This window comes from Periplaneta americana, chromosome 10 (genome assembly GCF_040183065.1).
Source record: "Periplaneta americana isolate PAMFEO1 chromosome 10, P.americana_PAMFEO1_priV1, whole genome shotgun sequence".
NCBI lineage: Eukaryota > Metazoa > Arthropoda > Insecta > Blattodea > Blattidae > Periplaneta > Periplaneta americana.
In genome coordinates this window covers 17649827-17673038 of record NC_091126.1, presented here as the reverse complement: position 1 = coordinate 17673038, position 23212 = coordinate 17649827, and the positions used below count along the sequence as shown (strand labels likewise).

Genomic DNA, 23212 nt, shown 5'->3' with positions numbered 1-23212 from the left:
GCCTCAAATTAAGTCGCAGAAATAAATTTGTTACCATGTTGTCAGTAAAGTTTTAATTTATATCTTCGCCATTTCTCTTTAACTGATATCTTTTCAGATTTTTAATTACTATTTTTCTCAAGAACTTCAGTTATGGTATTATCATTCTCAAGAATTATGATCTCATTTTCTTGTACAAGACTTTCTTGGCTTTCCTTATAATTCTTAACCATTCCTTTGTCAGAACATAAAATATATTTTTATAATAATTATTATCGTCAGTAATACACCCTTCCTGTTCCTGAATTATTTCATCCTAATTGTAACAATATAAAATCCAGTTTATGAATTGTAACAATATAAAATCCAGTTTATGAATTTACAGTGGTGCTTCCGACTTTATGGAGCCAAACTTTTACTTTTTCCAAACAAATATTAATCTATTATAAATAACGAATTTATATAGGTTGTACAGAACAAACAATTTGAATACTGGTATCTGCATATAGGCATGTTTTATTTTATTTTATTTTATTTTATTTATAGAAAATCTACTGAAAATATTTTTAAGATTCTTTTATAAAATATTCTAGCTTTTTTTTTTAGTTTACTTTTCTACAAACTTAGCTTAAAATTGCAAAATGAAAAACTTAGCTATAAAATGAAAGTTGAAAAGTACACCACAGAGTCCCAATTTTTTCTGTTGTACCACTGAGTCATTAAACCACCAAACACCACTTCTACTACATAAAACATTTTGGTTGTTGAGTGCACGAAAAACACATACAAGTCAGTCAGCTTCTTTTAAGATACAAGTAGTCACTCGATCATGACCAATCACTCAATAATCGATACTCGATGGTGACATCATACGAAACCAGAAATCTGGATATTCACTTGGATTGGAAATATGTCTTTGTCGTGTTTTTGTGTTTCTGTTGTGTCGTCCAAGTAATAGTAATTGCTCTTTTAATTATGCTGTCTAAATATTTAGGGAAGCAAAATTCTGATAATGAGGATCCTCCATTGAAAAAGGAAGCACTTATGTTCATTTAAAGAGACGAGAAGATGTGTATAATTGGCTTGTGCTCGCACGGAATAATGACTCTGAAACTCACAGTGAACCATAAATGGTCAAACAGCAGGAACAGATGCTCCACTCTTTTAATGAAATCAGAATTGCAAGTTTGTGCCAATTCGAAGCTGGACTGTCAAGCATATTTTATATAATGTTGTAAAAAATGATTTCTCACTGTTAATAGATGCTGGATCTTCAGAGAAATATAAGCAATCAAACTGAGGTAAATGGGAAAATACTCTTTTTTTTATGAAACTCAACATTGTTTCATAATTTTTTTTTTTTTTTTGCCAGTTACTAGGATATTAATTTTATGAATAACATTATTTAGTTTAATAAACTGCACAATAAATTTAAAAAGTCTAGAATTCCATTTTCTCGAATTTTTCTTTTAAAAAAATTGGGAATTTCCCTAATTTCTACAATACCCATCTGTCAACCCTACGTAGTATAAAACATGTTTTATATTCTAAAAACCCTATGTAAACTTAATCATTTTCAATATTAAAAGATTAATCAACTGAAGATATTAAGATACAATATCATTACCATTTTCACGAAATTTCAAATAATAACAGATGAGAGAGTCTCAGTGTACAACAAAATATAAGTATACTTCTTGATTACACAATTTTTAACGTATCACTTAGGAAAAAAATATGTATATGGCTTTCACGTGCTAACTTGAACTAAGTTTGAAAATACCTTAGTTGGCTAGTTTCGGCTTGGGAGCCATGTTCAGAACTGCATGGTCTTTGGGTCTTCCAGTGTCTTCGCCCTCGATGGTGGTGCGTTTATGTTGTGTAGTGTGGAGTCAAATAGTGTGTGTTCTGAAATTCAGTTGTCTGTTGAGGATTTGTTGTGAGTGTATTTTTGTGTATCTGTATATTCCGTATTGTTCTGGTGTGTTTAGTTTCTGTTTTTTTTTTTTTTTTTTTCGGTTGGATATGTAGAATTTCCATGTCTGTGTCTATGTTGCTGTAGGTGTGGTTGGCGTTTGTGATATGTTATACGTGTATGAAAGTATTGTGTGATTTGGTTATGGCTGTGATGTTTTCTTTGCAACGTGTTTGAAATGATCTGCCTGTCTGTCTGATGTAGAAGTTGTTGCAGCTATTGCATGTGAGTTTTTATGTACCTGTGAGGTTGTATTTGTTTGTTTGTGTTGTTTTTTTGTTGAGATGCTTTTGTTGAGTGTTTTGAGTTCTGTATGCGATGTAATAGTTTAATTTCTTGAATGGAGATGCGATCTTGTGTGTGTTTTTGTTTCTGTATGTTAGTGTGATGTATTTTTTGTATTCTTGTGTTTGTGTTGTGTTGCTATGTTTCTTGTAATTACCAAACTACAGATACTAGAAGGGATGATCAACAATAACAACATACCACAAGAACACATTGAAGAAATCATCTACATTACAGTCACCATAAAAAACAACTACTTCTCATACAAAAGCAAATATTACACCCAAACCGAAGGCTTGCCTATGGGATCACCCATTTCCAGCATATTAGCAGAAATATTCATACACAGTATAGAGCAGATATACATACTAAACAAAGACAACAACAAATACGCAGACATCATCATATATTTGCACAGACACGTAGACAATACAAATTAGAAATCGAAAACAAAAAATCCATAAATTTCCTCAACATCACAATAACAAAAGTAGATAACAAACATACCTTCAAAATCTACAGAAACCCACAACAATCACACACACACAACACATCCAATCACCCAATACAACACAAACATGCTGCATTTCGAGCCATGGTACACAGACTACTCAACATACCAATGAACTAGCAAGACTACAAAGAAGAAATAAATACCATCATATACATAGCGCAAGAAAATGGATGCAACCCCAACAAAATAGGCAACATAATAAAAAAGACAAAACATAATTACAAGAAACATAGGAACACAACACAAACACAAGAACACAAAAAATACATCACACTAACATACAAAAACAAAAACACACACAAGATCGCATCTTCATTCAAGAAATTAAACTATAACATCGCATACAGAACACTCTACAAAACCATCTCAACACACGAACGACACAATCAAACAAATACAACCTCACAGGTATATACAAAGCAATAGATGCAAGGACTTCTACAGTGGACAGACATTTCAAATACGTTACAAAGAAAACATCACAGCCATAACCAAATCACACAACACTTGCACATATGCAGAACACATCACAAATGCCAACCATATCTGCATCAACATAGACACAGGCATGGAAATTCCACATATCCAACCAAAAAACCAGAAACTAAATACACTAGAACAATAGGAAATATACAAAAACACACCCACAACAAATCCTCAAAAGACAACTGAATTTCAGAACACACACATACTATTTGACTCCAAACTACAAAACACAAACGCACCCCTACTGGGAGCAAAGACATTGGAAGACGCAAGAACACGCAGTTCTGAATATGGTTTCCAAGCCGAAACTAGTCAACTAAGATATTTTCAATTTAGTTAAAGTTAACACGTGAAAGTAATATATATATTTTTATTCCTAAAATATAATTCCTGAGTGTTCAGGGAAAAGTGCGATTGCATCCTTTCGATTACTCACAGGGCATGACTGCTTGGCAAAACATTTGAACAAAATCGAAATTTTTTTTCACCAGTTTGTCTATTGTGCATTCTTCAAGAAGAAATGAATTAGAATCACCTTCAGCAATGTCCAGCCCAAAAGAGTTAATGGCTTTATTGCCAAGAACTTTGCATTAATTAACGACAACTTATTTTAAAATCGCACTGTTTCATGACACTGATTGAAACTGGTATAAAAAAAAAAAAAAAAGTTTTTATTTAATTTTTAAATAAAAAGGTTTTTTTTATCAACCCTGATTACAGATGATGAACGAGAAAGGAAGATTCATGTGGAGATTAAGCCATTGAGTAACGGCTCTGCCCCAATGAGTGCCAGTGTTGATGAATTAAGAGCAACAGTCGAAAATTTATCCCTATCTCCAGTAGCTATGGTCACTGTAAGTTGAATGTATTGCAGAAAACATTGTTTTGTTTTTGTTAAATAAATTGTTTAAAGGGCGAGTTAAACCATTGGCCTGCAAAAATTTGGTGAAATTCATTATTTTTATATCTTAGCTAGTATAAAAGCTAAATGAACAAAACTTTCCATGCTTAATATACATACATTACACGTCATAAAACACTATTCAGAATATTAAAATAGCTTATAATTACCTGTAAAAATAATATCAAATTTGTATAATTATTTTTTACAACCATAAGCATTTACATAATAAAATATACAATTAATTAAAAATCTGCGTGATTCTTTTACTGGAAGGTTTTAAAAGACCTACATCAACAACATAGTCTGATCTTTTACCTGTTCCTTCAAGAAATTTTTTTTTTTTTCTTAATCGTTATCTTCAATATTACATTTTTTTTTTTAATTTTTAATAAGAAAAAAATATTTCCTGAAGAAATAGATAAAAGATTCTAGACTTGTTGGTATAGGTCTTTAAAACATTCCAGTAAAAGAATCATGCAGATATTTAATTAATTGTATATTTTATTACGTAAATGCTTTACAGTTGTAAAAAAATTACGCAAATTTGATATTATTTTTACAGATAATTATTAGCTAATATAATATTTTGAGTAGCTTTTTTAACTGCAATGTATGTATATTATGCATGGCAAGTTTTGTTCATTTAGCTTTTATAGTAGCTGAGGTATAAAAAAATGACTTTCACTAAATTTATGCAGGCCAATGATGTACCTCCCCCCTTAAAGTATTTTGAATTACATTTCCTCTTTGGAATAGTAATGTAGGCCTAATCTTTATTTCAATATCTTATTTAGAAGCATATTTTCCATGTCATATTATGAACAGAACACATTCATATTTATAATACAATGATATTTGTAGACTGTCGTCATTTCTGCTAACTGTAGTTTGCTTCTAATAGTATTAAATTCGATTTGCATCGAGATTTTAATAATCGTAGTTTTTGCCAAATTATTTACTGCTAAATTTCTCTTGGATGACTGGCAGTCAATTAATCTCGAGCATCTATTGACGTGCCCAAGTGTTCATTTTGTAGTTCTTCTGCCCTTGTACCAGTAATGTATATATTTAAGACACATGTTATGTGTTAATTTCAATATTAAAGTTGATAAACAACATGGTGACCCATTGAAATATGCTTATTTAAATTTACAGCATTTATTAAGCTTTCCTGTTGAATTTCTTTAAGAAATTTAATGGATATAATAGTCTTCATTAAATGAAATCAATGTAGTAGTGTTAAGGGACGATATTGTCATATATAATTTTGTAGAAAAATGGAATCTAAAGGAAGAATGTTAATATGTGGCTAGACATTATCACTATAAGACTGGATTGTAGTTGTTTCGATAATTGTTGTTGCTTGAACGAATTAATAACAATAATTGAAGCTACGCTATACCTATATATATTGTACACTAAAGAAAAATTTAATTTCAGGGAAGAAGGGGTTCCAATGCAGATTCTGATCATCATATGAAGAGATCACAGTCGGTGTCTCAACAGCTTGGAGGGTAAGTCACATTTTGATGTTACGGATTAAATGAGATTATAGGTTTAACATTAGAGTTGCATAGGCACAGCTGTAGTGTGTCATGTTAATGCATATGGAAACTTATTTGAGTAAAATTGTACTAAAAAGCACCATAATTTTCCTATTATGTTACTGTTTTTCAGCTGCTGCCTGCTTGCTTTTGCTCGCCATGGCAATTTGCATCCATTACAGGCTGCAACATTATAATATCTTGAGAAATACAGTGAAAACAATCTTTTCATTTCATGAAAAATGTGGAAATGCTTGCCTGTATGCCACATTATCTTTCTCAAATAATTTTATTGTTGCATATGTTTCATGCACATATAATGCATGCGGGATCTAGACTTCAGTAACAATGAATCACGCAAATGGGTGTGCAGTGTTTAAATTGCTGATTGTTACACCTAACAACATTTTCGTTCATTATTTTAAGTTGCAGTTATATGCATAAAACCCTTCGGATTTTCGTTGTGTAGTAGAAGTTTTGTATATTTACACCATGGCATGGAAGGAAATATCTCCATTGTTTCGGAGTTCTTCACTGATCCTGCTTTGAGAGGGAGAGATGACATGAGTGGACGTTTTTCTCTCTAAAGAAGGAAACAATAAGAATTTTTTAAATGTGGGGACAATTTCCTTTGTGGCATGATGTGAATACCCAAAAATTCTACCGCAGCCTAACCACCGTGAAAGCCTCAGATCTTATACTTTTGGATATATTTGATGCATGCTTTGATAACAGGAAACCAAGCAGTGATTTACTGGGACTGAATCTTTTTCAAAGTCCGACAGCATCGAGTGCCTCCACCCCAACTGGGGCTCCAACAAGTGCAGGTCATCCTTACGCTCCACTGCAGAGTCCAACACAACCCTCTGTTGGGAGTCCCGCACCATCCTCTTCATCACGTTATGCAGGTTTGTTTATTTTTATACGTGTAATCAAAAGAGTCAGGATCTTCCAGTTGTCATTAACCAATGTTTGGCATGTAAGACATATTCACTGTTAATTTTTCTGTTGAAGGGGCTGATATTGTTGCCTGTTTCTATCTGAAAAGACCTTTTCAGCTTTTAAGTGGATGTCTTTATTCTCTACTTCAGGATGATGATCTGAAACTTCTCTTGGGATCATTTCCTCAGTCATAAGGTCATTCTACTCTGTGTGATTTGCAGTATTATGGCAATACAGCTTGGTTTAAACATGCCATCTCATCTGTTTCAAGGTGCAAAAGCTGTACAATGTCTCGACTATGTGGTGTAAAAATGTTCATGCAGAATGCCGTGTGTGTTGTCACAGTTACTAACAAGGTACAGCAAAGGAGAAAAAGCGTAAAATAATAGTTTGGATTAAACATTGCTTTTGATAAATCTGAAGTTCCTCATAATTTTTCAATGTCTGTCGCCCCTAACTCATACCAGCCATTTACTGGCCTCTTGCTAACCCTTTGTCCGCTATAATGGACTTCCACTGTGAAGTACACACACAAAGACTGCTCTTCAATCTTTCGGTTAAACTACAGGATTGAGAATGCAATTACGTGTGTCACAGTGTTAATCTTAACACTGAAATTACAACAAGTGTTCGAAATTATGTTCATCTGCTTATAGAAAAACTTCAATAAATAGTTTGTAATATCACAGTCTAGTATATACAGAAGCTTGAGTTGTGAGGAACAATAGACTGTGCAGGTACTATTTAGCATTGTCTGTGATGAGGCAATAGTAGCGATCCTAGTGGTTAGCAACTATCAATGGATGCATATTTACTATGTATTGAGCTTCGTGACTGTATATACTAGACTGTGGTAATATTATGAACCACATTGAGAATGTCATATAATGGACAATCATATAACCGATGAGCTGCTTCCGAACCCCAATAGCAATTGTTTTAGGAATTTATATGATTCAGCCTTGTTACTGACTTACGACTAACACATTTCAAAGAAAAATTTACATGTTACAGTTTGGTTTGAAGAGTCAGGTGTTCATTCTTCTTGTATGCCATTGTACTGCAGGTCACATAGTGTTAAGTGGTTTAAAGTTTTACATGTTTCATCAACGTGATTTTGTTTGCTTTGCAAGTTAATTTACATGGAATTTATATTCACTGTTTCTCTTAACTTATTTTGGTTTATGTCTGATGTGTTACAGTTTATAGTTTTTAAAAATCTAATTTCTCTTCTTAGAATTTTTTTATAAGCCATGTTTCTGAACTTAAAAATGCTGCCAAAATTCATACAGTTTTGAGTTCCCATTGTTATTCTTCCTCTTATGGTGTTTTCGATGGTGCCACAAGTCCTGTAGTGTTTATACAACTGTGTAGATAGTCACTGTCTGTCATATGATGTGTTACAGCTCATATATTAAAAGTAATTTACTTGTAATACACTTTGTTCTCGCAGGGTTTCTTTATATGCCATCATATTAGTTTGCTGAAGGACTTATTTATGATGTGTAATCTTTAAGTGCGCAGTGTATGGACTAAAATTTGAACATCACATGATTTTAAATTTATGTCTTACATACACAAATTTCTACTACTTTCTTGTGTTAAATTAGTTGAATATGTGTTCGCCAGAGTGTGAAGTGCAGTCTTCTTGTTGGAAGTCAACATGATTCCTTTGTTAGAAATAGGATATGAAAGAAATATGGAGAACGTTTTAAGTACTTTGCTGCATTGAAAGACCCACAACACTATAATCTTGTTTGTTTTAGGGAATGAGATTAAATATTTTATTAATAACCAGTCAGTGCTATTTTCATTTAAACTTGTCAAGATTAGAGAGCCATTTCTTTTAACTCTTCTGCCATAAAGTCAGAAATTTATGCATATTTGTTCTGAGTTGGGAGAGGGATGACAGAAGTTCTATGTTTATACAGTACATTGATATAACAGAATGATTATGTATTTTACAAGACAGATTGCGTCTAATTAACTTGCACTGTTTCCTGTTATGTTGGAATTCAAAACATGTAATTTTTTATCCTCAGACCTAGGAGACTTGTTCTCTGAAGTGGGAGATATCCAGCCAGCATTACCTCCAAAGCAGTCAAGACAAACTCCCACCCCAACACAAGGATCAATCGTGATTCCAAGGCCTCCATCAAGGAGAGGAGAAGTATGTGTTAGCCACAAATGTTACTCTGTTACATTCTTCTTTGTCATTATTAAGGTATAATGAACACATTTTGCCATTTCAGAAATTGCCTTTTTTTTTCATTAATTATGTTAATTTTAAAACAGTTGTAGGTAAAATTCGTATATCGTTGGTTTCTTAGTAAAAGTGACGGAGTCCAAAATGCAAAATTGTTGGGAAAAGGCATTGAAAGGTTTAATGATCAATCCAAAGGTAACTGTACTTCTTTAGATGTTAGAAATAAGTTATTTTGAAGGTAAATGTGCTATATTATTAGTTTTTAATATAAAATTATGTCTCAAATTTTCATAATGCTTGGAAGCCTTGGAATGTGACTTGGTCACTTTTACCAAGAAACTGACGATATATTGTTATATTAAGAGATACATTTTCTATGAAATAATCATATAACAGTGATTACATTAAGTTACTATTTTCATTTAATACCAAAATATAATCTGTGGATAAACGGAAATCATGGCATTCATTGGCAAGGACCTTAAAAAGGAGTAAAATTTGTATAAAAAAACAAACTCTAGAACAAATCTCCACATTGAAATATTTAGGTTACAACCTCAGTTATTTTGCAGAGTAAATTAGCAACACAAAATAAGTTATATCAAAGTAAGTGGAATAATAAACAGTATATTTAAAACATCACTTGTCAATGACGTACGAGGCTGAAACTATACAAAATTGTCACCAGGCCCACCTTTATCTGTGGAATTGAAACTTGAACACTCTATAGAGCAGATTAAAGGAGACTAGCAATGCATAAATGTGTTTTATGTGGAGAACAATTGGCTACTGGACAAGATAAAGTCTGGAGACATCTTGAAGGAAATCGAAGTAGAACCTGTAACAGATTATGAAATCCTGGAAAGAACATGATCTCCGAATGAATAACAAGAGAATACGAAAAAAGATGCTCAAATTATGTCTCTTCTGGCTAAAGAAGAGTGGGGGTAACCAGCACGATGTTGGATTGAGAGGTCGAATACTGGACTGGATGAAGAAGAAATAGATTAAAAAGATATAATGACGTAGATAATTGACAATTGCTAGTGATCTTTATCTAGCAATCAGTGACCAAAAGCAAACCGAAGTTTAGTGTAATAATACTAGCTGTGTGAAAAATCCTTACAAGGGAACTGTTAATGAACACCTATTGAAACATTTCCTCAAACTGCACACACAGATCTTCATAACAAATGAAAAAAATGTTAAAAATTAACTGGCTGTACTAACTGTGAGGGTATGAAAAGTTATTTGGAATGTTAAATTAAGAAAAACGTGCATAATTGGAGAGGGTAGTTGAGTTGCCATCCTTCGTGAAACTCTACTTCGATACTTGCCATGCGAGGTAAGGTCTTTCTTGTTAGTAAAAATTGCTTCATTAATTTAAGGCATCTTTTTCATTTACTCTCAGGAGCCACATTGTCATTCATTAACTTAACAAAATATAACGACTTACATCTTCACTATCTTTCAGGGTCCATCTCCCCGTGGTCGCATGAGTCCAGCTCCAGGTCCATCTCCAATCTCAAGGGCCGATAGTGTTGGTAGCCTTGAGTTTCGAACTGCAGGTGTTCCTGTTGGTTCATCGAGAGGTCCTTCACCTCTCACAATTGGCATGGCTGATACCATCCCCCTGGCTGTTGCATTTCACGAAATTGTACATTCATATTTTAGAGGGACAGATGAAACAAAGTTAGTATCAATTGCATGTGAAATTTTTAAGAATTGCACTTTGGTCCATTCTGACAGTAGTGAAACGAATGTAAAATATATTTAAGATGCTGAAATTCACTCTTAAAATGTGTCTACAGCACTTACTGCAAGTCAGTCATTAATTATTGTCTTTTCTTAAAAATATTCAGCCAGGAAACAGTGTTGAAAGTCTTGAATGTGTTCAGTTTTGTTTTCCACGTTCTGATGTAATGTAGAAATATCTTATTCTGACAAATATGTGATCACATTCTGACACAATTATCAGTCGATATTTAAGTTCCTTTTGTCTGATATAAAACTAATAGCAGCTACTTTCTAAAATTACGGAAAATTTAAAGCATAGTATGTGTATGTGAGGCTGTGCAGTCTTGGATACAGCAGCTTTACATTTGTTTGGAGGAATACAAAAGGAATATTAGCTGACTCAGTGACATTCAATAATGATTTTAGAAATGAGTGTGTAATTGTTTTCACGTACCATAAGAAGGAAAGTCTTAATTTAACATTAACGTTTCTAACACTGACGTATTTTCTCCTCCTCCCTGCCTCCTTACATTCCTACCATGAGCAAAAATATAGTTTTCAAGGAAATCATAAGGTGAATATGCATAGTATATGAAAACTGGCAATGTCTTGTAAGAAAGTATGAAAGTAACGGTAAATAGAGTAGCAGCAAAGAAAAGTTGCACTATACACTTCAATTATTTGCTTTACGTAAGTTTCATTCATTGCTATGGCTAATGTGTCCTAGAAACTGTATGCAGGTATTATTTCTACTGCTTGACATCTCTTTCACTATTTCATATTGATTATGTTGCTGTTTCAGATGTCAAGTTAAATTGTCAGGTGACATGATGTTGTCTTTTCCTGCGGGAATCGTTGCAGTTCTCGCAAATAATCCAAGTCCTGCACAACTTTCATTCCGAATTCGCAATACTCAACGTCTTGATAATATACTGCCCAATAAGCAACTGGTTACAATGTAAGTATAAAAGAAAATACATGGATTTTAAGATTCGGAGTTTTTCAGCAACATCAGATCATTAAAACTGATTTATGATCTACATTGTTAAAAAAATACTTGTTGAATTAGTACGGGGAAAGAAATGTGGAAAAAATATTTTTTGTCTATAAGCGAAAAATGATCCAAAAGCTGTATTGTTTTGGATGTTCAGTTTAATGAAAACAACTTAACGTACCACTTCCATACATTAATCATTGTGCAATTTATTTACAGAGATTCTGCCCAGTCAAGCAGTGAGAGCATGTTGTTTGAGTTCAATATGAGTGCCTTAACTGCACTGCTGAGAAGACAATCTGAACAAAATCCATCTGCATCATATTTTAATGTTGACATCTTAAAGTATCAGGTTAGTGTAATATTTTATTTCTAATACAATCTCTTATCTAAAGCTGTTCTTTTTCACAACATGCTTCACATAATTTGTTCGGTCCTGTACTATAGTAGGGAGCAAAGATATTGGCGGGTCGTACTTAGCACATCTTTGCACGTACCACCCCCTCTCTTCTGACCTGTCCATTGGGATGACTGACTGGCAGTGTGTCGATGCGTTCTGTTGTAGTTACTTGCAAGCCAATCGTTGGGTATTGAGAGAGTAGTCATCGTAGCTGTTGTCTGTTCACTGTGCACATATTCAAACAGTAATTTTCAATACTAACAATGGAATTGCTTCTGTGCCTAGTTGAGCGACATGTCTAGAAAAGGAGCGGATACGCAGAGCCAAGCGAAAGGAATTATTTATAGTGTGTACGAATACTTAAAAAAAAAAACTTTAATTAATACAACAAATTAAAATTTTCGTAATATGATTGAAATTCTGGTTATTAAGAGAATGAGGAAAACAGGAATTAGGTCACTATAAGTTTAAGTGAAATATTTTAAGATCTGATAGTATATTAGCAATATACTCATTGCAGTGAAGTAAATCGTTAAAAGCCATTGTGTTATTATTATTATTATTATTATTATTATTATTATTATTAAATTTGCACTGATGGATTTCATTTAATGTAGTATTACTAGCCATTGTTAAGTCAATTATATTATATAAAATAAAACCTGGGTACCGACACAATACTATTTACAAATTATTTACATCGTTAACAACAGTGATTTTACTCAAGGGACTGCCCTTCATCTTTTCTTGCAACCCTTGTTTTGTTCAAAAGGTCTCTGGTCACTGCTGTCAGTTGGTCACCTGCTGTGATTCTTCCTGCCGGAAGGTCCCTGTTGACTTTCTTTGTCGCAATCCCAGGACCGCTGCCATCATTTTTGTCCTCATTTCTGAACAGCTGGAGCCATTCATCACGACTTCTACTCTTTGTGAAGCTGATGACAATAGGACGCGTCTTCCCTGGCCTGGATGGTATGCGATGTGCTACGCTTACATCATGTTGCACCAATTCACTACCGCCTATGACTTCCGATATTTGGTCAATGACTTCATAAGTTGATTGTTCATCGATCTCCGGAACTTCAAATAGCATTATATTGTCTCTGCGTGTGTACTGCTGCAGATCACTCACTTCCTGTTTGAGATGGTCATTTTCTTGCACTAGCCTCTTCATCTCCTCCTGCGTGGAGTTGAGTTCATGTCTTGTGTGCGCCAATTCCTCTCTAAGACTGTCGAACTTGGAAGATATTAATTGAACTGATTTTCTTAGTTCATTCACCTCAAAATACAAAAACTATTCGATATCAGTATAGTAGTTATAAAATCATGTCGCATATTGTATACCAGTAGTTTGTATGATAACAAATGAAGTGTTCACATGTGCTGTTGTTTAATGAAATAATTATAATGCTGCGCACAGAAATTACACTAAATACTGACACACAGACAGTGTTTATATATAAACACTATTTCGATGTTACAGACTTTAGGTTACGTAGCGAGGAGTGAAAGATGTTTCTGAAGCGACCCTTCGAAGAACGTTTACAGCTAAAGTAGGGGTGGAACGTGGGTTGGGTTAGTATGTAAGGGTATACCTCCATCCGCCAATATTCCTGCTCCCTACTATAGTCTCCTTTTTATTAATATTATTACACTTTGTAATACTACCAGAATAAGATTCAGAAATTCCAGAAGTTAAACTTCAGCATTTTGTAAAGTTCAGAAAAAAATACCACTAACAGGCTGGAAGCATTATGTAAGATTTGTTTTCAGTAATGCACATCTAAATATGGCCATTGTATAAATGTATCATAAATGAAACCTAGTGGCTGGCTCAGGAAAGACATAAAATTTATTCTGTAGAACAATGCGTGACTGAAAACAGGTCTCACTGTATAATATTTGTCTAATTTATGTTGATTTAAATTGAATTATAGATTAAACCGAAGAGTGGTGCAGGATCATGCCCCTTCCAATTAGTTGCTTACTGGAAGTGTGAATCAAGTCATACAGCTCTTAGAGTGGATTACAAGTACAATAGCCATGCCATGGCATCACCATCGCCTCTGCTCAATCTCACCGTTGCAGTCCCTGTGGATGGAGGAGTGAAGTCCATGCAGTCAAAGCCAACATCTCAGTGGTGAGTTCCTTAATATAAACTGAAACTGTCATTGAAATACCAAAGAGAAATGTAAATAGTAATTATCTTATAATAACAGTCTACTATATACAGTCACGAAGCTTGGGATGATTTTTTGCAAATCTCGCGATAATTGCTAGCCGCTTGGAGTGCTGTGAGTACTAAGAACAATAGACTGTGTCACAGCCATCGTGATCTAATACAGGCCGTAAGGCAGACCATGTAACTTGCTTAACCCGATCATGAAGGGCGGCGTTTCAACCATATAAATTAGTTGGAATGCATAAACAGTAACATATGTTTCTCTAAAATGTAGTGTAATTCCATTAATAAAATTTAAAACAATGATTATGAAACACTTCAGACATAATTCACTTCCGAGTTAAGATGTAATATTATTTATGGTGTGAAAATTACGTTGTTTGTATGTGTAATACCTGCCTTTATTTCGATTAAATATTGCGAAATTCTTGTACATTCATTTATGCACGATTCAATAATTTTCAATTGCACCGCACGGATGTTCAGATATGTTGAAATTATAGGTTATGTTTACTGTACCAGTTGCCCCTTTTTGTCTAAATTTAGTGATCTCCAATGCCTTGCCATTCATATGAAAATTATAGGTTATGTTTACTATATTTAACTTATATTCATAAATTCGCAATCATACATTATAATTAAGCATAATGTCATGTATGATACCCCGGACATTCAATTTCTCTGTATTTAATACTACAATTGAGTACTGAATTATTGTATTTATCTACTACTTAAGAGACGAAGTAACAAAATTGTACGTACACTAATTTCATAGGATTGGTATGGTAAAGGTTTTGTCTAAAATTAAGGAAGGTATATGTGCTAAATTGAAATCACAATATAAATTCTTTTTTATTAAATCTCAAAATAGCTTCCATTCTAAACTTGAAATGTTGACACGTACAGATTATGTTAACATGTAAAATTCTCTTCACATTAAAATAACACAGTTTTGTAATTATTTCTGCAACATATTATGCAACAAGAAGTAAACGGAACTTATGGACACATTACACTAAATAAAGCTCAGCAATGATAAGCAATAAAGTTATAATATAATATTTCACTGAGCTCCATACACTGAAATAGAAAACCCGAACAAACATTACGGCGGTCTAGATCGAAAAAGCATTGACTGTGCCATTTTTCGCATTTTTGTGAAAAGCTAATTTGAATAATAATTTGGGACAAGGAGACGTTTGTAGTACTATAAATTGTAAGAAAAATAGGTTAGAGTTATCCTTCTTCTGAAAGATCCAGGAAGGTGAGTTTATAGAATATAATATATATTTTATGAAAATAATATATAAACCTTATGTATTTCGTATTTCAATAGTGGAAGGAAGGTGTTAATTTTTTCAAAAGAACACGATATCGAAAGTACAATACATTTTATGGTCTGTTAGGGAAAGAGTGTGTGATGAGGCGATAGTAGCGATCCTGGTGGTGAGCAACTATCTATGGATGCATATTTCAACTGTCTATGTTTGCATATTTAGTAAGTATTAAGCTTCGTGTCTGTATATACTAGACTGTGATCTTATCATTTTCGGATTTTCATTGTTTAAAATTGAATCTTCATTCATTTAGTGTATTAGACGAAGTTGTGCAATTCTTATTCAGGACTATGCACATTTATGTGAAGCTAGAACAATTCATACGAAAAATGATTACTTTGTTGCTTGTCACACTGCTTGAATTGGAACAGTTAATAATTTACGACGATTAAGTCCCAGATACCTTTTCTGGCCTCACCTATTAAATTGTATGTCTCTCTTCTCCCTCCTTTCTTCCCTCTGTTCTCGCCTCTCCTACTTCTTACCGTTCTCTTTCCTTGTGTCATGTTTATCAGGATTTTGACTTCCAATTTGTTATTTATGTTATTGTACTTACGGTAGTTTTACGAGCTGTTCTTTCTCAATTTCCATTGTTCTCAACTTTAAGAATTCTTGTTTCACAAACGTTAAACCTTGCTTTTGTTAAAAAAAATATATTAGTGTGGTGTTCCTTAAGCTTGTTTCACCACACATGAAATAATTAAAAAGAAATAAAGCAGGAATTGCAATATCCGCATATTCTCATTTAATCATTATATTGACAGGTTAGCAGACAGCAATCGGGCTGTGTGGAAATTCACTGAACTCTCGCAGCATAGTGAGAACCATGGGGTTGGTTCTTTGCGGGCTCGTTTGGAGGTTACTAATGGTCCAAGTTCACAAGGGACAATTGCCACACAGTTCAACTGTGAAGGCACTACTTTATCTGGTGTTGAATTTGATTTGGTTGGAACTGGCTATAGATTATCTCTTGTCAAACGCAGATTTGTTTCAGGTGAGTAAAATAACTTTCCCTTTTTCACTGTAAGCAATGCAGAGGCAGTATTTCCATGTTCTATAATGTACTACGCTGGATTGAGATAATGGTACCAAGTCTGAAGGCCTCATCATTTACTTGTCCTGTAAAATGTATTTCTACATAGGCACTGTCTTGTTTGAAATTTTCGAGAAAAATTTGAAATAGAGTTTTCCTGTTTTTTCTGATATGGATTATGAATAACAGAACAATTGTAAAATGAGGTGGTAAAAAACATGAGTATTTCAGGAAACTGATATGTTTGTCGATGTAACCCTGTTAGTCAACCTTTCATGGGCAATTTTTTCAACTTTTTTCAGTTGCATATATATTATTATTTTTTTGCAATATAATTTCTCGAGAAGGTTCTGTGTTACGTAGTAATGGAAAAGAGACACTGAAGGCGAATAGTCACTATTTTAAATTAATAATGAATTTCTGTTACTGATTTATTCTTCATCTTTATATAGGCCTAGGTACTTCTGAGACTGAAATCTATGAAAGAGTCATAAACAGATGAGATGCATCTCATTAGAACTTTATTTTTTTATTTTGGGTCCATGGCTAGCTGAGATTTTATTTAATGCATATTCAGTTTGTTTTAATGTTAATGCATACTGGTAGATGTATATGAAAATTAGAACATGAAGCTCTTTTGTTATGTGAACTTTACTAAACTTAGTGTTATGTCTTCAGTGAACTTCAGTCGAGATGTTGTCTGAAGTGTTTAGTGAAAAATTATTGTCTGAGTGTTGATACATGTAAAGTAGATATGAAGGTGCCATCTGCAGTGTACTCTTGCTATGAAACGCTGAGTTTCAACCCACTAATCTACACCTCTTTTTGTGAGGTGGTAAAATTTAACAACAGTGGAGCTTCAGTTATTCTGAATTTTTTATACTAAACAGTGATTGTTATCAACGTGACTTTAATCAAACAGTTTGAAAGGGATATTACAGCAACAATTAGTTTTTATAATGAAGTGTAACCACATGTGAATTTTTTTAGGTTATAACTTTGAACATTGTTATCAGATGTCATCCCTTAACAAAATCACATTGATTTCATGCAATAAGAGTATATTGCATTTTGTATAGAACTTTAGCAGAAAACTTAATAAATGCTGTAAAATTCAGTAAACACTCTCTCATAAGTTTACTATATATTCATTATTAATTTAAAAAGGTAAATTTTAAACTTCAGTGACTCCATTGTCTGTCTTCCATTGGTACTTAACATAGAATCTTCTTGTGAGATTAGTATTGTACAAAAATAAGTTATATGCAATTGAAAAAGTTTGAAAACATTGCCCATGAAAAGTTGACTAACAGTGTTACAATCCTGGGATGGAATGTATGGGTGGGTGAGTGAGTGGAGGGATAGAATTTTCTTAAATGTACAAACACACTGACTGTGGCAGTACAGTCTTACTTGTGTACCAAGTGTTTGCCACCAATCGTGAATCACTTAACAGATGGACAATTAATTATGTTTCATGTTTGAAGGATTTTACAGTCAACCACTCAGATATTTTCGAAAAATATTTAATACCAGGCCTACATATAAATAATGAGAAATTACGATTAAATTTTAAATGGTTTTATGAGTAATTAGAATTCTTGGTGGTTCAGTGGTTGCTGTCCTTGTTTCTGCACCCAGAAGTGGATTTCTCAAAAAACCGTTTCAATTCCATTTGCTTTAAGAATGAACATACATTTTTACAAATACTTTAAGTTCTATTGATTATATCGCAAATAACATTTAAGAAGCAATTGACACAATAGACCTACAAATCTTTCCAGTTTACACTTAGGTACAGTGGCATCTCTTTGCTGTAGCCAAATACTTCTATACATTGACATTATTTCACAATTTTATTCGCTATTCCAGTTTCTTTAACACAGGGTTCAGGCTTCACTATTAGGTCCTCCGAAGTTGATTGAGGAGAAGAACTGGCAGTAGCAATGTTAGTAGATGTAGATCCACCTTGGAAAGATCATGTTTAAGATTATATTGGAGAGTACTTGTGCTTCCACTATAACTGAATGATTTCTCACATTTCTTACAAAACATTGTTTTTTCTATCTGTCACCTTTCCACAATTGTTTAATTCAAATCCGAAACTTTCACCAAGTTTTCTATGCAAGTTTTCATAAGCCATATTTATAACTGAAGTTCACAAATAGACAACACTGAACACATTTACATCTGAATAACCAGCAAACACGCACAACCTTTGAAAGGGAACAGATAATGTAAAACCATCGAAAGCTGAGCTTTGACAGTTTCATAATAATTAACTAAGGAATAAAATCAGCAGCATGAGGAAGAAAAAAAATTATTCAGTTCCAAAAAATACCATTATTCGGATCACTAATTCTTTTCCAGTTGCAAATTTCCAGCTACCTTTTGGGTGTTTATTTTTAAAATGGTCAATATGTCTGCAAATAAAATACAGTATATGATACATCCTTTCCATAGTTCGTGAAAGTAAATGGCCATGTATGCCGCGTTTTAAAAGAAAAAAAAAAGCTATCAAGGAGGGATTTGTATGTGTATAGTTGAACTTACAGTATTATTGCTTTTAACTTTCTGAAGCATGACGAGAACGTAAGTTTATACGAATGACCTGTCAATCATAGCTTAAGTTTACCGCGCCAAATGATATACAGACTTGGACTACACAGACATTGGAAGACAGTTATGTTTCCTTCACCACACAATCATTTTTAATCATTTCGATCATCAATTAAAACATATTTGATTGACTATTACACTCTTACTACGTCATACTACTTTTGACCAATAAAACGGTACGAAAGGACGTATTTCAACCAATCATGGCTGCTTATCGCACAATTTTATCGGATCCCTAGCATTTGTTTAATTTTATCGCGTCCCTAGCATTTGTTTCTTTGTTTGCCAACATTTGAAACTGCACTGTTCTGGACGTCAAAAAAAAAAAAATATATATATATATAAAATTACAAACCACTCCAGTCGATGCACAGCAGTTTCAAATATGACTCGCATTGGCATTCAAGAACAAGAATTAATAAAAATCACTGATCATATCTACGCATCTTCTGAAATCCGATTTACAAATAAATGAAGAGCACCATTCGGAAATCCTGAATAAGTTGAATATACCATGTAGGCCTAAATCAACGAGTTCCACTTCTATTACGCACAAGTCCAATATAACATCATTGAACCACCAACCACATTCAAATTTGAAACTTGTACATTCAATAATTATTCCTTTTAAAATTATTCATTTGGAAATTCTGAATAAGTTGAATACACCATGTAGGCCTAAATCAACGAGTTCCACTTCTATTACGCATATGTCCAATATAACATCAATTGAACCACCAACCACATTCAAATTTGAAAATTGTATATTCAATAATTATTCCTTTTAAAATTATTCATGTTTATTTTTTATGTCGTTGTCGTTAATTAAAACTTTTCTAACACTTGTGTATATTAGTTAAGTTATGTTATAGCTTCTGCTATATGATATTATGGATAGTCACGTATTAGAGATTGTTTAATATTAAGATTTATTGAAAATCATCTGTCAAGTGACGTTGATTACTGGGATTCGGATAATTGAAGTGGAATGTTGCATTTTAATAAAAATGAAACTGAATCAACAAAGCCTTCTTGACTAGTAACATTGCCATCGTGTATAATAGATCAAGAACTTCTCGACGAGAAGGCATTGCTCACTACTGCCATCTAGCATGCATCTAGCGTAATATTTGTAATGTTGAGATGGTACAATAATACATTTGAAGACAGTTGTATTTTCGTAAGTCAATTAATATTTTATTGTATTGGAGTACTTCGTTACTTCTAATCTTTATATACTTTCTTCTAATCGTGTAATAGTCAATTAAATCCCACTCGAGTTTTGATTTTCTCTAGATAAATCAAAACGTCTAGTGAGATTACTGTTGATAAATCTGACTTTAAAGTCAATCGGTTAATCAGTATGATTAATTGATTAAATTGACAGCTCTACTCTTAATAACAACTGAACACGTGTAATAAGAGGAAATGCATTATAATTCTGAAATAATGAACTTCAAGGGAACTTGTTTTATGTTACAGGGAAATATATCTGTGACGGTGATCCAGACCCCAAGTACAGGTATGCTGCTCCTCCTAGCACAGACTGCTAGCAGCTGATTGTGCTGCCACATGTACACAATCATATGAACTGCAGTCAACTGTTGCAAGTGCAAATAAGACGGGGTAGTTTGGTAAGTGAAGCTGACCATCAGACTTTAATGTGGCAATGTGGTCGAGAGCTGTTGGTCACGCTTCTTGCTGTTCAAGTGCACTTGCTTACCGTCAGTTGCTTGGTATTTACCCACAGATTTTTATTCGCCCTACCGTACAATGTATATACTTGAAGTCAGTTTTTTAAATGAATTTTTGTCTCCAGTATTAGAATTATATGTATGATAACCTACAGTGTATATTGTAAGAGTAATGAAATTTGTAAAGCGATCTATTTCTGTTAGGTCAATAGTTACTATGTGTCATGGAGTTTCATCCGTGTGTTTCTGCAGAGCGGGAACCGAGTGTGTCACGATAGAGATTATGTCCTGCGATGATGAACTGTGCAATGGGTAAAAGGCTTTATTTTTGGTCTTCTTGACTAAGGGCAGAAAAGATTAGTTTTTCATCTTTGGATTTCCACTTGACCACATGTAGCGTTCACTGAAGTCATAGTGTACATGCAAAACATTCCTTGGTAGCTCAGGAGAAGTATTAATGTGATAGCCTCATAGTCTTGCTGTCCTCTGCTCATTTCGATGTATCGTATCAGCATAAGTCTCTGCCATGAACTCCCAATCATACACCTACAGATGGCCATAGCAGTACCCTGTTACAATAGTTCGTAAATTGTGTAGTACATTCAGAAACCAGAATGTTTTTTTTTTTATCGTTAAAAGTAGGTGGTATGTGGAGAAAACCTAATTATAAGAATTTACAGCACATTGTGACACGACTTTGTTGCCACATTCATGACATTGACTATTGAATCACCTTATTGTAGTGACATGAATGAAGTTTACCATTAGTCTTCAATAAAAAGAAAAAAAATATCATTATATAGACTGCTTTGCAGACATTTCACTTGTTTTGTTCACTTAGAGACAAACAAGTGAAAGCAATAATTAATGAAACATATTTATTCTTTGAGGTAGATTATGCAATTCATAAATATACATATTTATACTTTTCATATTATCAGGAAGGAAGAGTGTGAATTGGAGGAAATAATATGTGTGTGTTTGTGTATAATACACATGTCAATAAAAAGGCAAATGGAAGGAACTATAAACATTTTTCAAATGACAGAAAAATATTCTATGCAAAAATTTATAAGCAGAACTCGCTTTATTACATTGTATGTATTCTATGCAATGGTTTGAAAATCATTATGGTACTTCGAAGATAGAAATTCCAAATATTAAGTACAAAAATTATTATTTATTTGTGTACATTTTGGATGAAAAATATATATATATTTTTTTTTCTTCGAACTTACTATGCATTCCATGGTCTGCCATAAGACAAAGTATACTAATCAATTATAGTATGAAGTATAATATTGAATCTAACAAATGTGATTGCAGTTAGATATTAAACAAACACTAGAGATAACAAAAGATGTACAAAAAAATAATTCTTAAAATTTAAATGCACTGACGTGTTATTTAAGTTACAGTTTGGTATAGACGGTTCCTTGAGATGATGAGTGACCCCTTCAAGGCTGCTAACACCAACTGTTCTTTGGAAGTTCCTTTAGCAAACAGAAATCGAATGCATCATATACTAAAATAATCTTTTATGTTACGAAGCTGCTGCCATTTCTGAAATGAATTTATTATCAATTAAATTGCAGATTTCAGATAGGTATTTAAGTTTTTTTACTTGGTTATTTAACGACGCTGTATCAACGACTAGATCATTAAGAGTCCATGGAATTGGTGGTAGCGAGATGAGGCCTAGGATTCGCCATAGATTACCTGACATCCGCCTTACTTACAGTTGGGGAAAACCTCGTAAAAACAGGTTATCAGCCCAAGTGGAATCAAACCTACGCCTGTGCACATCTTCGGTTCGGCAGGCAAGCGCCTTAGCTGATTGAGCTACTCTGGTGGCTGGTATTTAAGTTGATTTTAAATTTACTCTTTGTGATTCTTAAGAGATGTAGTATATTAACTCACATGGTGAAATACATTGTGATGACATTGCAGTGACAATGTATATGCTAATCTGGAGAAATGTAATGGAAAGAAAATTAAGCAGAAAGAGAACATGAATCACACTTCCCCCTCCCCCTCCCCTAGACATCATTAGTACACTGAAATGTAAATGTAAGGAAACAGTTTCTATGAAGAATTTAATCCTGTGCCAACATAACGAGATTATCTTATTTCAAAATATAGCAACATGTGCAATATATTATTGAATTCTATTGCATTATTTTTCTTAAAAATTATATTTTGTATACTAATACTAAGGAGGTTTCTTAAGTTATTTTTATTATTTTTTTTTTTTCACACAGGAATCAGTCTGCCATAGAAAAGCGTAATTTCCTTCAACTTTTAAATAGACATTCCACAATATTTTTGCAGTTGACTGTTCAACTGCATCTTTTTTCTTCACTCTTTTGGCGTGCTTAGGTTTG

General features: G+C 33.3%; 1 protein-coding gene across 5 annotated transcripts in view; it reads left to right on the top strand.

Moving 5' to 3' along the window:
* The window catches only part of LOC138707491 (F-BAR domain only protein 2), an 84578-nt gene extending 61994 nt beyond the window's left edge, over nucleotides 1-22584 (top strand). For 3 of the 5 annotated variants that reach the window (XM_069836991.1, XM_069836988.1, XM_069836990.1), the window contains 10 exons: nucleotides 3960-4093; nucleotides 5584-5657; nucleotides 6423-6595; nucleotides 8672-8799; nucleotides 10310-10527; nucleotides 11375-11530; nucleotides 11786-11918; nucleotides 13901-14103; nucleotides 16247-16476; nucleotides 20617-20827. In XM_069836991.1, coding sequence (XP_069693092.1) covers nucleotides 3960-4093; nucleotides 5584-5657; nucleotides 6423-6595; nucleotides 8672-8799; nucleotides 10310-10527; nucleotides 11375-11530; nucleotides 11786-11918; nucleotides 13901-14103; nucleotides 16247-16476; nucleotides 20617-20687 — 1520 coding nt within the window. In that variant the 3' untranslated portion in view covers nucleotides 20688-20827. Of the gene's footprint in view, nucleotides 1-3959; nucleotides 4094-5583; nucleotides 5658-6422; nucleotides 6596-8671; nucleotides 8800-10309; nucleotides 10528-11374; nucleotides 11531-11785; nucleotides 11919-13900; nucleotides 14104-16246; nucleotides 16477-20616 lie in introns of all 5 variants that reach the window. The other 2 variants (XM_069836986.1, XM_069836987.1) reach the window with 2 other exon arrangements.
* The last annotated feature ends 628 nt before the right edge of the window (nucleotides 22585-23212 follow it).